The following is a 16,069-nucleotide window of genomic DNA, read 5'->3' on the forward strand; positions in this document are numbered from 1 at the left end:
TTGGGGGGGGGTCTCAGCCCAGTTTGAAGAGGGTCCCACTGCACAAACCAGCCGGTGAGAAACAACCCACAAAGCCCCAGAGATTGAGCAGCCTTCTGCCCCCGGGGGGGAGATCTCTCTAGGGTGGGGGCTGGCATCGCTCTTCCACCCCCCAGGTCACCTCTGCCTGGCCTGGGGGGTTGGGGGGCAGGGTGCCTGGCATTGGGGACATTCTGCTTTCGACCTTGGTGGCTCCGGCGCGTGGCTCTGACCCCCTTGCCACGTGCCCTGTCCGAGCCCTAGGACACAGCCAGAGACGGAGTCACTTAGCGTGTAGGAAATTAACCGATTTAATGCTTAACTCAGGCTCTGAGCTGTCCTGTTAAACCAGCGTCCCAGACGGATCCACGCTGGGGCCTGCCCCACTCCTTAGGCTGGGACCGCCGCCCAGAGCCGTGCCCTCCCGTCCGTCTGTCTGTCTTACGCTTAGATCATAGGCTCTGTGGGGGAGGACTGCCTTGGTCTTCGGACAGCGCCTTGGGACCCCGATCCCGCTGTGGGGCCCTAATCCCATACTGGGCCTCCCCTGCCCCCGGGCCCTCCCGCCGCCCGTCTGGTCGGAAACATGACGCAGGCGGCTCCTCCGTGTGTTGCAGGTTGTGGCCTGAACTATCACAAACGCTGTGCCTTCAACATCCCCAACAACTGCAGCGGGGCCCGTAAACGCCGCCTCTCGGCCACCTCGCTGGCCACCGCGCAGTCCCTGCGGCTCGCCACCTCCGAGTCGCTGCCCTGCGCCCCCGACGAGCTGGTAAGAGCCCCCGCTGGGTAGGGGCGAGGACCGCCCGGCCCTGCATCGCGGGCCAACCCCTGAGATGGCGCTGGCCATGCGCCGTGGCCACCTGAGCTGTGTGTCTTGCCCCCTATACTGCCCGGCTCAGCGAGATTCTTCTCAGGCTGGAGGGGCAGGGTCTGGGTGCTGGGGAAGGGAGCGGTCTGGCGTCCATTCTCACTGCTGCTGGGTAGTTTAGAGCTGTGGCTAGCCGTGACCAAGGATCGTGCCCCAGAAGAGTGGGGGTGGGGGTGGATGGGCAGCCCCTGGGTGTCACAAGTTCAGGTTTCAATGTACTGGGTCCCCAGCTGGAAGTCCCCACCCCCCCGTCCCTGAGGGAGGTAACTTCCCCACCCCCGCCCCATGGCAGCGCTAACTGGCCCCCTCCGCGGCTGCTGCAGCACTGGGTTGGCCATGGAACGTGACCCCCCCTCCCCCACCTCATTCCCACCATGTCCCGTACCCCCCTTCCCTGCAGAGCCGGAGCTCCATGGAGACCTTGCCCCGCCGGCTCACCAGCACCTCCTACATTGGGCGCCCCATCGAGCTGGACAAGCTGTTCCTGTCCAAGGTCAAGGTGCCCCACACCTTCCTCATCCACTCGTACACCCGCCCCACTGTCTGCCAGTTCTGCAAGAAGTTGCTCAAGGGGCTCTTCCGCCAGGGCCTGCAGTGCAAAGGTGACCGGGGGGGGGGGAGAGAGGTGGGGGGGTCAGGTGGGACTCCTTCTCCAAGAAGGGCCAAGGTAGGGAAATGAGAGGGGAGCACTGGGTGCACATGGCCGGTGGAACTCCCTGCCACTGGAGGGTCCAGCTGGATGTAAGAAGGGGCTGGATATTTCTATGGGAAAGGGCTTCCACTCTCACACTTCAGGGCCTGGGATGAGTGTCAGAGGGGACAGGAAAGAGATTCTCCCCACCCGCTCTGCACCCACCCCTAAAAGGGAGGAGTGAATACGCTTTCCTTTGAAGGTTTCTTAATTGGCTACTGCTGAGAGGTGGGGCACCAGGCTAGATGGGCCCCTGGGTCTGATCTGGGGTGACAGGGAGGGGGCGGGATACTGGGCTAGATGGGCCCAAGGGTCTGATCTCGGGTGGGAGGGAGGCCAGGATACTGGCTATATAACAGAAATGGCTTCACCCAGCTCTGAAATTATTCTTATTTATTAGGTGTATTACGGTAGCGTCAAGGGGCTCCCGTCATAGACCAGGACCCCCTTGCGACAGGCACTGTACAGGCAGCTACTTCTGGGGTGGGACGTGGCAGCTGTCTGACAGAGAACAGCAACAGCATACAACAGTGGGGGGATGGGAAGTGGAGGAGAAGCCCTCACCTGCAGGAGGGGCAGGAATGGATACGGCTGGTGGCGTTTGCCTGGGACCCTGGGGCTCGCAGCCTGACTGGTGCAGGGTGTCAGTGGGGGGTGGGGTGTCTGCACTTTGGGAAGGGGGTCAGGATGGTTGAGAGACGGGGCTGGAGACCCCCAAGCTGGCACCCCCCTGACGCTCTCCCCTCTTTCAGACTGCAAGTTTAACTGCCACAAACGCTGCGCCACCCGGGTGCCCAATGACTGTCTGGGCGAGACGCTCTTCAACGGCGGGGGTGAGTGGCAGCCATGCGTGGGTGGAGGGGGTGGTGGGACGCTGCCTTGGGACTACTGCCCAGGGGGGTGGCGAGGGGGACGGGACTGGGGATCCAGCCCTAGCCCTGGCTCATACAGCCTGTGGTCTGGACGATGAGTCTCCCTCGGCCCCTGCCCGCTCAGGGGCTGGGTGCGGGTGCAGAGAGGATGGGGCAGGTGGGCTGGCCCGGCTGAGCTCCCAGAATGGCAGGGTCCTGTGGGTCAGTTCTGGGCACCCCGGTTTCACACCCTGGCACTGGCAGGGCCCCCCTCCCTGGTGCTGATCCCACGGGCTCTGGTGCTGTCCCCCAGACGTGCCCATGGAAGACGCCAGCGACCTCAGCGATGCTGACAAGAACTCGCTGATGGACGAATCGGACGACTCGGGCATCATCCCCGGCTCCCACTCGGAGAATGAGCTCCACGGAGGGGACGACCCCGATGACGACGCCAGCAAATCCCAGGGGTACAGCCCTGCCCCCAAAATCTCCCCTGCCCTGCCCCTCCCTCCCCAGCATCCTGGGTCAGGGCCAGAGGCCCCCTGACTTCAGGCTACCACCAGCTAGCAGCTGCGTTTCCTGGTACGGGGAGCCAATATCCCCTGACTGCTTCACCTCTGGGTCTGGGGGACCTTCCCTGGGATTTCCTGTCCCCCCTCCAGCTCTGATGACCCTCAGTCCTGACCCACAGCCCCCACCTACCCCAGCCCTGGCCTCCCCCTGGTTCCCACAGCTCTACCGATGCTCCTCAGTCTCAACCCGCAGCCCCCTGCCAGCTGTCCCAGTTCCGGGTTCCCCCTCCCACAGACCTGGTGATGCCCCTCAGTGCTGACCCACAGCCCTCCCCATCCCCCGTTATCTCAGCCCTGAGGTTCCCTGCCCCCCCTCCCCCACCCCCCGCAGCTCACTTGTCTGGTTGCTCTCCCCTCAGCTCCGTGGGCTACATCCCGCTGATGCGGGTGGTGCAGTCGGTGCGGCACACAACCCGGAGATCCAGCACAGCGCTGAAGGAAGGCTGGGTGGTTCACTATAGCAGCAAAGACACCCTGGTGAGCGGGGCCGGTTCCTCTGGGGAAGCCAGGCTCAAGAGCTGGCTGTAATGGGACACTAAATTGTATTATACTGCACCGTCAGTAGGTGGTGCTGTGTGTAAAATACCCTATTGAAGCTAACCTTGGCAGTACCTGATGGACGCAGCCAGGGTGGGTAAGTGAGCTCCACAGCCAGGCCAGTTCTGGGACAGGAGCATGAGGAGGTGCCAGGAGCGGGACTAAGAACAGAAACAGAAGAAACAGCAGCCACAGTTGCAGACAGAAAGAACAAAAGTTGCAGGATCTCATCCACATGCCCCTCTGCAGCGCCCCACAGAACTTTATTTTTGACAAACCTTCACACTGGACAGACTGGAAACAAGATTTTGCAAGTTCTCGCATTGCTGCCAGTCAGAGAGATGACGATGAAAAGGTTCTGGCTGTGTTTGATGCTTACTTTATACCTCAAAGAAAGAGCATGTTTCCACCGGAGAATTCAAGAACCAGGGGGAAATGTTGAAAGTTTAAGAGCTCTGCATGCATTGGCTGAAAACTGTGTTTCTGGGAATGCAAAACATGAAAATATCAAAGACAGGCTTGTTATTGGGTTAACAGATAATAATCTTTCACAGCAGCTATGATTGAGGAGAGATTTAACCCTAGCCACAGATATCCAGAGAGCAGAACAGTCAGAATTAGTCACACATCAGAACAAAAGGCAGGAGCAACTTGAAAAACCTAAAAGTAGCTTTGGCTTGTTTACACTACCAACATATGTCAGTAAATCTATGTTGCTCAGGGGTGTGGAAAATCCACACCCCGCCTGAAGCAGTTATACCAACTAACCCCTGGTATAGACAGCGCTATGTTGACAAGAGGGCTTCTCCCGTCGACATAGCTATGGCCCTCGTGAACATGGATTAACTACACTGACGTAGTGTAGTAGTGGGTTCACTGAAGTGCTACACTGCAGCGTTTTAAGAATAGACCTGCCCTTCGAAGCTATAAACAGACACTTGAGAGTTAAATGTCATTATCATAAACCCCTGAGGCAAGGAGAGAGAACTAGGCTAAGAGGGACAAATTCCAGCTGCCGTGCCCAACATGTGGAAAAAGTCATATCCAGCTAGAGGCGCATGGTGTAATAATTGCACCAAATATGGACATTTTGCAGCTGTTTGCTGCACCAAAGCAGTCAGGGAGTTGACTTGTATTACAGACAATCAAGAAACATGGCTTCTGGGATCTATCACTGGTGATGACGTAGAGCCTGCCTGGAGAGTGAAATTAAATACTCATGGCAAGACTATTGACTTTAAATTGACTCAGGATCTGACGTCACAGTCATCTCAGAAGGGACTTACAATCACCTTCTACTTCTCCCAGAGCTGAAGTCACCTGGCGCAGCTCTGACTAGCCCTGGAGGGATCTGAACTGCAGGGGCCAGTTCACCACAGAAACAACTTACAGAAACAAAAGCTTTGCCTTCAGAGTGGGATCAAAGACCCAGTCGCAGCGTGGCAGCCATGATGGGCCTAGCGAGGAGGGTGGAAGAACTCAACAGAGGATTTGATGATACACTTAAAGTCGTCCTGGTTAATGTTGTTTCGTTGTTACGTGGCTGATCAATTAGGGAACAGGCTCGTTTAAAGTTGCGCAGTGCTCCCTTATAACGTTGTTTGGCAGCCTCCTGCTTTGTCCACTGCTTGCAGGAAGAGCAGCCCGTTGCAGCGAGCTGGTGGGGGCTTGGAACCAGGGTGGGCCGGCAGCCCCGCATCAGCTCCCCGCTCCCCTAAGTTCCCCGTGCATCAGCTGCCCGGCAGGCTATCAGTTGCCTGCGGTTCAGCTGTCACTCCCCCGACTGCCATGTGCTGCTCCTGCCCTCTGCCTTGGAGCTGCTCCTCAAGCCTTCTGTTGCTGTGCAGGTGTGGGGGGATAAAAGGGGGGCTAATGTCCGGGTGTCCCCTCCCCCCTGCTCCTGTCCCCCGCTTTCCCCATCTCAATAGAGCGGGGGGCGGGGGGGACACGACAGAGCTCAGGACGGAGGGAGCTTGCTGGCAGCAGCTGCTGTCTCAACTTGCTGATTTACGTAAAAATGCAATGCACTTAGAGTGGGGTCAGTGTCCTTAAAGGGGCAATGCGCATCTCTCTCTCACACACAGGGTGTGTCTCTGTCTCTGTCTGCCATGCTGTCCCCCCTTCCTCCGTTTGTGCTGCCTTGTAGAGTGTGAGGCTACATTAACAACAATGTGTTAACCCTGGAGGGCTCAGCTGAGTGTTAGTTCATCATTTAGCAGTAAGGCATTCCCTGGGAAATATCCCACCCTCTTCCACCCTCTGGCTTCACCACCTCAACCGAGCTTCACAATCATCATTGCTGTGTACAGTATTAAATTGTTTGTTTAAAACTTATGCTGTGTTTGTATGTGTGTGTGTGCGTGTTTATATAATGTAGTCTTTGGTGAACAAAATTTCCCTGGAACCTAAACCCCCCTATTTACATGAATTCTTTTGGGGAAATTGGATTTGCTTAACATCATTTTGCTTAAAGTCGCGTTTTTCAGGAACAGAACTACAACGCTAAGCGAGGAGTTACTGTACTGGGCTTTTGAAAGGCGATCCAGTACAAATCAATGTAAGAGACAATGCTGAGCCACACAGCGTACAGTCACCTCTACCAGACAGAGCAGGGAAGAGATTAGCTGCAGATTTATGTAAATTCAGAGGATAGCATTTTGTGGTTGTTGTGGGCTGTTTTTCCAGGTATAGAGAGATAACGTACTTGAAAGACGGAACATGTTGCATTGTTATCGAGAAACTGACATGCCCGTTCACTCCCTTTGGCGTTCAGAACAACCAGCGATGGACAACGAACCACAAAGCACCACCGCAGAATTTAAGTTATTCCGCACAAAATATGGTTTTGATCATATTCCCAGCAGCCCACATTACCCACAAGCGATGGAGAGGCTGAGAGAGCTGGACAGACAGCCAAGGAAATCCTACTGCAGGACGATCCATTTCTCGCTCTTCTGCGTTACAGATCAACACCAACAACGGCTACTGGATCCAGTCCAGCACAACTCCTGATGGGAAGACAACTCAGAGCTACTGTTCCGACTTTGGAAAATACACACATACACAGAATCTCCGAAGTGCCCCGTCATGAGGAGAGTAGCCAAATCGCATAAAAAGGCTAAAAGAGCTCACAAACACTTTTATAACAGACGTCACTCAGTTAGAGAACTGCCTGCTCCAGAACCTGGTGAGCGTGTTCATGTCCAGTTGGGTAGAGAAGAAGGATGGACGCCTCCAGCTGCCATAAAGAAAAAGAATTCAGCGCCCAGGTCATACGTGATCGAGACCGACAGTGGAGATGTCAGCAGAAACCATCGACATTGATAGTTTGTTCCTCAGCAAGAGCAAACTCTGCCGATGGCGGCTGCAGGACAAGAAGACGACTCCTCGAGGTTTCCAAATCGACCACGGTCCATCGTTGCAATGGCCGGCCAGCCAGGTGGCCGAGTCGTTCCGCGTTCGGGTCGTGTAACTAGAAAACCAGCAGGGTTCAGAGAGACGTGACAGACTGAGCTGCCGTGAACGGCACAGACAGCGTGACGGTGTGAATAGCGTACATGGTAGGAAGGGAGATGGAATGGGGTGTTAAACCATATTAGACTGTTGAGCGACTAGCTGTGTGTAACGTACTTTAGTTAAGCGAATCTTGGCTGGTTCAGGACCATGATGCCGGCCTGGGGTAGAGGTGGACTGAGGGGGCCCCAACTCCCTCTGGCCCCCCCCCCGCAAGCTGGGCTGTGACCATCTGCCCAGGGCAGATCCGCCAGCCCCACGCAGTAGACACCCACATGGGAACTAAGTTCATTTCTTTCCCCTCCCCAGAGGAAGCGTCATTACTGGCGGCTGGACTGCAAGTGCATCACGCTCTTCCAGAACAACACCTCCAGCCGTTACTACAAGGTAAGCTCTCTTTGCCCTGCATGGGGCTTGGCCTCTGCGGGACCTGCCTGGTATGGGAGTCACAGGGGAAGAGCAACCCATCAGAGCCTACCTAGCCCGTCCCCTACAGCCTGCTCCCCCCCACCTCCTGGGGGCGCAGGAATTGTCCCTGTTCCCCTAGCAGAGATGGAGATGCCCCCTCAGGGCCCACTGAGCCCAACCCCACCCAAGGCAGAGTCATCCCCTACTGTGTGTTCCTCCTAGAGAGGTGGGGGAATTGTCCCTGTTGGACTGTACCCCAGGGTTTGTCGGTTTCAGTGTCCCCAGCCCTTCCCTTGGGGAGATGTTTCCCCAGCCTGGCTGATCAGGTTCTCCGGCTCCTCCACTGAGAGTTTCAAGCTGTCAGTCCCGGCGAACCATCCCTGTGTGTTGTCACCACACCCTTTGTGTCAGAGGCCCTACACTGATGACTCAGGCTGCTCAAAAATCTTTGGACAAAAAAGCCCTTTTTCCATCAAAAGACATTTTTGGCACCAAAAAAATAAAAGTTTAATTATTGAGGTTTTTTTTTTTTTTAATGGAAATTCTCTGCAAAAAGACACCCACTTTCTTCTGTTGTTGGAGTGAGGTCAAATTCCCGCTGCCTCTTGAGTTCCCCTGCCCCTTCGTTTTCTTCCCCTTGGGAAAAGTTGGTGGGACCTGAGAGTGTGTGCTTGGGGAGGGGGGGAAGCTGGGGGAGAGGGGGGAGTCCACTCTTTTCCTGCTTTCCACTTGAAAAGTTTTGGGGGAAAATATTTCAAAAGTCTGAATTTCTCTCAATTTTTTAAACATTTGACGAAAATATTTCCCTTATTTCCCACTGTCGGGAAAAAAAAAGGAAAGAACTCTGTTTTTTGTTTTAAAAAAATAGCGTGTGTGTGTGAGAGAGAGAGAGAAAAAATGAGGGAAATAAATGGAGGGGATCCCTGAAAGTTTGGAGGGAAATCAAAGGGCTCAGAAGCCAGGCTGGGCCGAGCTACTCTGCATTTCGCCCCTGAGCCTGTGAGTGGGTTCCCCTTGCAGGAAATCCCGCTGTCTGAGATCCTGGCGGTGGAACCAGCCCAGACCTCTGCCCTGGTGCCGCCGGGCGGCAACCCGCACTGCTTCGAGATCGTCACGGCCAACGCCACGTACTGCGTGGGGGAGGACTGCGCCCCCACCCCGTCCACCGCCAGCCAGCAGCAGAGCGGGGTCGGGCTGGAGGTGGCCATGGCCTGGGAGAGTGCAATACGCCAGGCCCTCATGCCTGTCATCCTGCAGGATGCTCCCAATCCTCAGGGACAGGCCCCCCACAGTGAGTGAGAGCCCCGGGGCCTGGAATGGGCTCTGGGGCAGCGGGGAGAGTGCCCCCTACCCCGCTCCCTGCAGCACAGCGACCCCAGCACCGGGGTGGGTCACTGGGGCCAGCGCTGACTGCGAGGGGAGAGCGCCCCCTACCGAGCCCACACCCTGATCCCTGCAGCACAGCGCCTCCTAGTGCCTAACCCTCTCCCTGCAGCGCTCTAGGTGTCTCCCATCTGAGCGCAGGCTGGTCCCTGTTTGGATCAGCCGGGAGTCCAGCCCGAAGCACCAGCATCCTGTCAGACCCTGCTGGGCCTAGCCAGGCAGCGTCCCAAGTGGGGGAGGTGATTGTCCTGCAGGGGGTGATGCTGATCTCACCGGGGGGACACCCAGACGGTCCTGGGGATGGAGCTTAGCGTCCGCATGGCTGGGAGGAGCTCAGTCCTCAGATGCTGCAGCTAGGGTTAGGGGCTGGGACGGGGGCGGGGACTTGACACGCCTTCCCCCATGTAGGATTTCATGCCCTGGACACAATATGCGGTGGGGAGGGGAATACTGATTTGGCTCAGGCCAGGCCTGTCTGGTGCCAGCTCCTAATCAAAGGCCCCTTTTCCCTTCCCAGGGCAGGCATCGCTCCGGATCTCCGTGTCCAACAGCCAGATCCAGGAGAACGTGGTGAGTAGAGGCCCCGCCCCTCTCTTTCTGCCCTGCCCCTTCTCTGTGTTTGTCCAGACCCAAGAGAACGTGGTGAGTAGGGGTTCCACAACCCCTGCCCCTCAGCTCTCTGTCTGTATATAAAGAGTGGAAAAATGAACCAACGGCTAAGGAGGAGCACAAAGGAATAGCATAACATGTAGGGACAAAACCAGAAAGGCTAAGGCACAAAATGAGCTACATTTAGGAAGCGACATAAAAGGCAATAAGAAGAGGTTGTATGGTTAGCTAAGGAGCAAGAGAAAGGTGAAGGAAAGTGGAGGTCCTCTGCTTAGCAGGGAAGGAGAGCTAATAACGGGCGACCTCAGGAAGGTGGAGGTGCTTATGCCTCTTCTGCTTCAGTGGCCTCTGAAAAGGTTAATTTGTGACCTGGTATGTAACACAATTAATGGTAACGACAAAAGGGAAGGAGTGCAAGCTAAAATAGGGGAAAAAAACTGGTTAAATAAGGTAGATCTATTCGAGCCATCAGATGAAACTCACCTGAGAGTACTTAAGGAGCTAGCTGAAGCAAAATCTCGGAACTGTTGACAATTATCTTCGAGAACTCCTGGAGCACGTCAAAGACTTTGTGAAAGTCCAAGTACACTATATCCACCGAATCATTCTTGTCCACATGCTTATTGACCCCCTCAAAAAATTCTAATAGATTGGTGAGACATGATTTCCCTTTACAAAAGCCATGTTGACTCTTCCCCAACATATCATGTTCATCTGTATGTCTGATAATTCTTCTTTTTACTCTAGTTTCAACCAATTTGCCTGGTCCTGAAGTTAGACTTAACTGGCTTGTAATTTCCTCTGCAGCCTTCTTAAAAGATCGGCGTCCCATTAGCTCTCTGCCAGTCATCTGGAGAGGCTGATTTAAGCGATAGGTTACCTACCATAGTTAGTAGTTCTGCAATTTCATATTTGAGTCCCTTCAAAACTCTTGGTCCTGGTGACTTATTACTGTTTAATGTATCAGTTTGTTCTGAAACCAAATCTATTGACACCTCAATCTGGGACCCGCCTGTCTCTATGCTCCCCCCTGCATGTGATGGACATCCTGCCCCCCCGCCCCGGATGGGCTGACTTGACCCTTTTCTTTGTGCCATTGCAGGACATAGCCACAGTTTACCAGATCTTCCCGGACGAAGTCCTGGGCTCAGGGCAGTTTGGAGTTGTCTATGGAGGTGGGTTCGGGGGGAGGGCGGGATGCAGGGCCTGCTACTGAGAACCTCTGGGGTGGGGTGCGGTGGGTGTTTGTACAGGGATCGCTCACCCGGCAGTGTACTGAGATGCAGCTGCTTCTGGGGTGGAGCACGGGCGGGGGCTGTTTAGTGGCTGCACAGGGATGCTGCAGACTAGTTCAGAAGGAAAATGGAAGAAAACTCCCGTGTCCAACGCTATTTTGGGTAGGGGAGACTAGCTGGCTTCGGGGGTGGGGAATGGGACATGGGGCCTTTCACCTCTAGGGGGCGCTGGGTCCAATCTACCCCCAGGGTGGGGGACTGGCAGGGTCAGGGGGTGGGCAATGGGACACAGGGCCTCTCCCCTCCAGGAGGTGTTGGCTCCCCTGGGACGAGGACCCTAATGCCTCTGTTCTGGCCCCCGCCAGGGAAGCACCGTAAATCGGGCCGGGACGTGGCAGTGAAGGTGATCGACAAGCTACGTTTCCCTACGAAGCAGGAGAGCCAGCTGCGCAACGAGGTGGCCATCCTGCAGGTGAGAGGGGGATGGACAGACAGACAGCGACGCCGCTCGGCTCCTCGCTCCCCCGCCCTGGAGAGAGCACACCCTTCCCCCCCTGTGGGGCCCGCTTCAGGGGCCCCGGGCTTGGCTGGCTTAGGGGCACTTCTGAGAGCTGGTCCTGAGGTTGCTGCTCGCTGCAGCGAGTTGCATAGGTCTCAGCTCAGGTCCCAGCAGGGCAGGGAAACACCGGTTGAGCCAACCGCTCTGGGGCGGCTGTGCCGGCCGAGGCAGCGCATGGGGCTGGGGTTTGCCTGGAGCTGGGTGGCTCATGGGGGTCACCAGATCCAAAGGGGGGTGGGGCTGGCGGGCAGGTGGTTTCCCTGCCCCCAGCCCCGCTTTTATCTCTCCTCTCCCCGGCCCCCAGAGCCTCCGCCATGCAGGCATAGTGAACCTGGAGTGCATGTTCGAGACGCCCGAGAAGGTGTTTGTGGTGATGGAGAAGCTCCACGGGGACATGCTGGAGATGATCCTGTCCTCGGAGAAGGGCCGGCTGCCCGAGAGGCTCACCAAATTCCTCATCACCCAGGTGAGACCCTCCCCACCACGCCCCCACCCCGAGCTGCCCCAGCACCGCGGCTTGTCCCTGGGGCTGCTGGATGGGGGAGTTCACCAGGACAGGCCGGGGGCATGTGGCTGTCTGTCCTGGCTGGAGGGGACCGGCCTTGCGCTGTGTGTCCGTCTGGCTGGCAGGGACCGGCCCTGCGCTGCTTGTCTGTCTGGAGGCGACTGGCCCTGTGCTGCGTGTCCGTCTGGCTGGCGGGGCTGAGCTCTGCTCGGGGTGTGTCCCTGCTGCCCTCTGGGGTGGCCCAGCCCAGCCTGGTCCCTCAGCTCCTCCCTGGAGTGGGGTGCAGGGGGAGCAGGCAGCGCCCCCTCCCTCCCCTCCAGCTGGCGGGGGCAGACCTCCCCTGCCCCAGGCTGCTCTCTGTCCCCGTATGCCCCCGCCAGCCCCTGGGGGAGACCCCTCTGCTGGGCGGACGAGGGGAAAGGGCCCCTGTAAGCTCTTGGGGCAGCCCTGGCGATGTCTGACCTGCCCCATCCCGGCAGATCCTGGTGGCCCTGCGGCACCTCCACTTCAAGAACATCGTCCACTGTGACCTGAAACCCGAGAACGTGCTTCTGGCCTCCGCGGAGCCCTTCCCCCAGGTGAGACCCCTCCCCCAGGTAGACCTCTCCCCCAGGTTGGATTGCCCTGCCACCCTCCACAGGGACCAGGTGTGACTGTCCCACCCCTGTGTGCCGGGACCCCCCCTCCCCCAGGTGAGACCCCTCCCGCCCCCCCTCGAGGATCCCCTCCCGTAGGTGAGACCCCCCCCCCCCCACATCCCGCCACAGGGACCCCCTTCCCCCAGATGAGAGCCCCCCTCAAGGACTCCCTTCCCACATGTGAGACCCCCCCCACCCTCTATAGGGACGCCTTCCCACACTCCCTCTTCCCCTCTGCTGTTTGTGACACCCCCATCTCACACTGTGGAGACCCCTTATCCCCCACCACTCCTGGGGCATTGGGGAGAGAGCCCCTCACGCCGCTCCCTGCAGCACAGCGCCCCCTAGCACCTCATTGGGGCATCGGGGCCAGCCCTGCCCACCAGGGGAGAGCGCCCCCTGCTGAGAACCCTCCCCCGGCTCCCCCATTCCCCTCCCCCCCCCCCCCAGGTTAAGCTGTGTGACTTCGGCTTTGCCCGCATCATCGGCGAGAAGTCGTTCCGGCGCTCGGTGGTGGGCACCCCGGCCTACCTGGCCCCCGAGGTGCTGCTAAACCAGGGCTACAATCGCTCGCTGGACATGTGGTCGGTGGGCGTCATCATGTACGTCAGCCTGAGCGGCACCTTCCCCTTCAACGAGGACGAGGACATCAACGACCAGATCCAGAACGCCGCCTTCATGTACCCGCCCCACCCCTGGCGCCAGATCTCCGCCGGAGGTACCTGCCTTGGGGGGAGGGGGGAATTCAGCTGGAGGGACCTGCCCTGGGAGGTGGAGGGGGGCTCTTGCTGGGGGGAGGGATAGCTCAGTGGTTTGAGCATTAGCCTGCTAAACCCAGGGTTGTGAGTTCAATCCTTGAGGGGGCCTTTAGGGATCTGGGGCAAAATTTGGGGCTTGGTCCTGCTTCGAGCAGGGGGTTGGACTAGATACCTCTTGAGGTCCCTTCCGACCCTGATATTCGATGATTTCTATGACCTGCCCCCGGTGTGTGTTCTAGGTGTGTGGGGGGGTGTCTGTTGCCTCCTAGTGGCAGGACCCAGCCACTACAACAGCTGGCTGAGGACTCCCAGCTATGGGGTTTGCACCTCAAGCTCTAATAGTGGGGGGGGGGCCCAGACCCCCTGTGAGGGGGCAATACCCCCAGCTGACACCCCCCATCCCTGCAGCACAGCACCGCCAGCAGGAAGGCCTGTGTTGCCGGGGCGCCGTAGCCGCTATCCCCACGCCCCGTGGCTTTCCCCAGGGCAGACTCGGGCCCTCCCCGCCCCCGCAGGCTGCTCCATGACTCCCCCACGCTCTCTCCCCCTCCAGCCATCGACCTGATCAATAACTTGCTCCAGGTGAAGATGAGGAAGCGCTACAGCGTGGACAAGTCCCTGAGCCACCCCTGGCTCCAGGTACGTAGGGGTGGCCCAGCCATGGCCCAGCAGCCTGCCCCCAGACCCAGCAGCATCCCCCGGCCCTGCCCGTGTCCCAAGCCATCACCTAGGGGAACGCTCAGGAGGAGTGTCGCTATCGCTAGGGAGAGGTGGGGAAACTGAGGCACAGAGAGGGGCTGGGACTTGCCCAAAACTTGGGAATGGAACCCAGGAGTCCTGGCGCCCAGCCCCCCTGCTCTAACCACTAGACCCCACTGCCCTCTTACACAGCTCACAAGCCTGCTGCTGTTGCCCCTGTGCCCAGTATGGTCCTGCAGCCGCTGCCCTTGGTTGCAGCAGCAGAAGGGATTACGGAGCAAGCTGGAGGTGGTGGTTCTGGTGTTGTCCACCGGGGGGCAGCACGGGCACATGCCCCAGCTGGCCCAGTGAAAGGCAGTTCTGGTGCTGTCCACTTGCGGGGCGGTACCAACACATCCCAGCTGGCCCAGTGAAAGGCAGTTCTGGTGCTGTCCAGCAGGAGGCAGCAGTGACGCACCTGGTCCCTGTTAACCCCTTACTGCCCCTGCAGGATTACCAGACCTGGCTGGACCTGCGGGAGCTAGAGACCAAGATGGCCGAGCGCTACATCACCCACGAGAGCGACGACGCCCGCTGGGAACAGTTCGCCGCCGACCACACCCTGCCCTACCCCGCCCACCTGCGGGCCCCCCAGGGGCCGCCCCCCGAGGAGGAGGAGGGGGAAGGGGAGCTGCAGGGGCTGACAGAGCGGGTCAGCATTCTGTGAGCCTGGCCCCCCACCCCGTGGCAGAGAGAAGACCCCTCCCCCTGCTCCGGTGGAGGGACAAGTCGGACCCCTGGGGATGGGGGTGAAGGACACCCCTGCCCCCGCTTTGTGCTGTGGGGACGCGGCTCCCCCTGCTGACGCCAGAGCAGACAGGACGGCTCCCTTGCCCCGGCTGGGGCAATGTGAAGAACACCCCCGCCTGCCTACCTGCACGCCCTCCCTTGCCCACGGGGGCCACCCTGGGGACCCTGGGCAGGCAGCCCTAGGGCTGAGGCGAGGCAGGTGGGGGCCTGGAGATGGGCTGGGGGCCCCAGGACATGGCGAGGGGCCTTGGCAGGGAGTGACGCCCGGCACAGCCGCTGAGGTCGCTTGGCGCCCGTCTGGACGGCCCTCGGATCCCGTGGCGCCCAGGCCAGTGGAAGAATGGAATAGAAGAGGTCAGCGGCCTCAGGGAGGGGGCCTGGCAGGTGGGCCCAGGCTCCTGGGGATGTGGGTGGGGGCCTGGCGCCGTGATCAGGGGCTGAGGGCATGAGGGGGTGGAGTTCCAGGTGCATGTCGGGGGCCTAGGGGTGGCTGAGGGGTCCCAGCGAGGTAGTTAGGGGGTTGGGGGAGGGTGCAGGATGTGCTAGGCTCCCATGGTTATGAAGTGGGGGGGGTCCCAAGGGCGTGGGGTTGGTGTTAGGGGCCTGAGTTATTAAGGTTTTGGGGGGAATAGGGGCCCCTCTCTGCACCCACTTTCCCTGGTGCATCACTCTGGGGGCAAAAGGGGGTGTCTCCATTTTGGGGAGCACGGAGGGAGCTGAGCCCTCCCCCTCCAGTCTTCAGTGGGGTAGAGGGGAGAAGTGTCTGTCCTCAAACCCCCCTCCTCCCCCGCCCCCAACCCCTGCTGGCTCCAAGTCGTCTTGGCCAGACTGAAGCCACCCTAGGCCGAGCCCTGATGGATCTTGGTGCCCTGCTCCACATGTGGCCGGCATGGCCATGTGCATCCTGGCCTGGGCACACATGTGTTCACGGCGGGGCCAGGGGAAGGGCGAGTAACTGACGAGGCCGATCGAGCTGGGGCTGATCTACGCTGCCCTCCGGTCGATGCTCATTTGGGGACGTGTGTGTATAAATAAATCATGAACAGAACCCACCCAGCCTGCCTTTGAACTGAAATGTACGCGACCCCCTGTGCGGGGTGATGCCGAGTCACGCAACCCCCCCAGCTGGAACGGATGGGGTGGGGGTGATTGCCCCGCACTAGAGCTAAAAGCCCCAGGTATTGCTAGGGGTGACCCTGCCCCACTGTAGGGCACAAGGTGCTGCCTGGCGCAGGACTGGGGGTCACGCTTGCTGAGGAAGCGCCTCCGAAAGTTTCAGATTTAGCCACACTCCGAAGTTGTGCTCAGGAGCCGTGGTTCTAATCCTGCTCCTGCCGCTGGCTGCGGGCAAGCTCCTTCCCTGCTCTGTGCCTCGGTTTCCCCAGCTGCACAATGGGGATAATGGCACGGACCCAGCTTGGCAAAGTGCTCTG

At 58.8% G+C, this 16,069-nt stretch overlaps 1 protein-coding gene across 1 annotated transcript in view; it reads left to right on the plus strand.

Annotated features, from left to right (window-relative positions):
- PRKD2 (protein kinase D2) overlaps positions 1–15,688 on the plus strand; it is a 30,805-nt gene extending 15,117 nt beyond the window's left edge. Inside the window, exons 4-18 of the mRNA XM_077840509.1 lie at positions 636–790; positions 1,290–1,491; positions 2,333–2,413; positions 2,745–2,898; positions 3,363–3,480; positions 7,363–7,440; positions 8,482–8,752; positions 9,362–9,414; positions 10,556–10,628; positions 11,054–11,160; positions 11,552–11,713; positions 12,232–12,330; positions 12,841–13,108; positions 13,702–13,787; positions 14,338–15,688. Of these exons, the coding sequence (XP_077696635.1) occupies positions 636–790; positions 1,290–1,491; positions 2,333–2,413; positions 2,745–2,898; positions 3,363–3,480; positions 7,363–7,440; positions 8,482–8,752; positions 9,362–9,414; positions 10,556–10,628; positions 11,054–11,160; positions 11,552–11,713; positions 12,232–12,330; positions 12,841–13,108; positions 13,702–13,787; positions 14,338–14,553 (2,123 nt within the window). The 3' untranslated portion in view covers positions 14,554–15,688. The remainder of the gene's footprint in view (positions 1–635; positions 791–1,289; positions 1,492–2,332; positions 2,414–2,744; positions 2,899–3,362; positions 3,481–7,362; positions 7,441–8,481; positions 8,753–9,361; positions 9,415–10,555; positions 10,629–11,053; positions 11,161–11,551; positions 11,714–12,231; positions 12,331–12,840; positions 13,109–13,701; positions 13,788–14,337) is intronic.
- The last annotated feature ends 381 nt before the right edge of the window (positions 15,689–16,069 follow it).

Source organism: Eretmochelys imbricata, chromosome 23 (assembly GCF_965152235.1).
Source record: "Eretmochelys imbricata isolate rEreImb1 chromosome 23, rEreImb1.hap1, whole genome shotgun sequence".
Lineage (NCBI taxonomy): Eukaryota > Metazoa > Chordata > Testudines > Cheloniidae > Eretmochelys > Eretmochelys imbricata.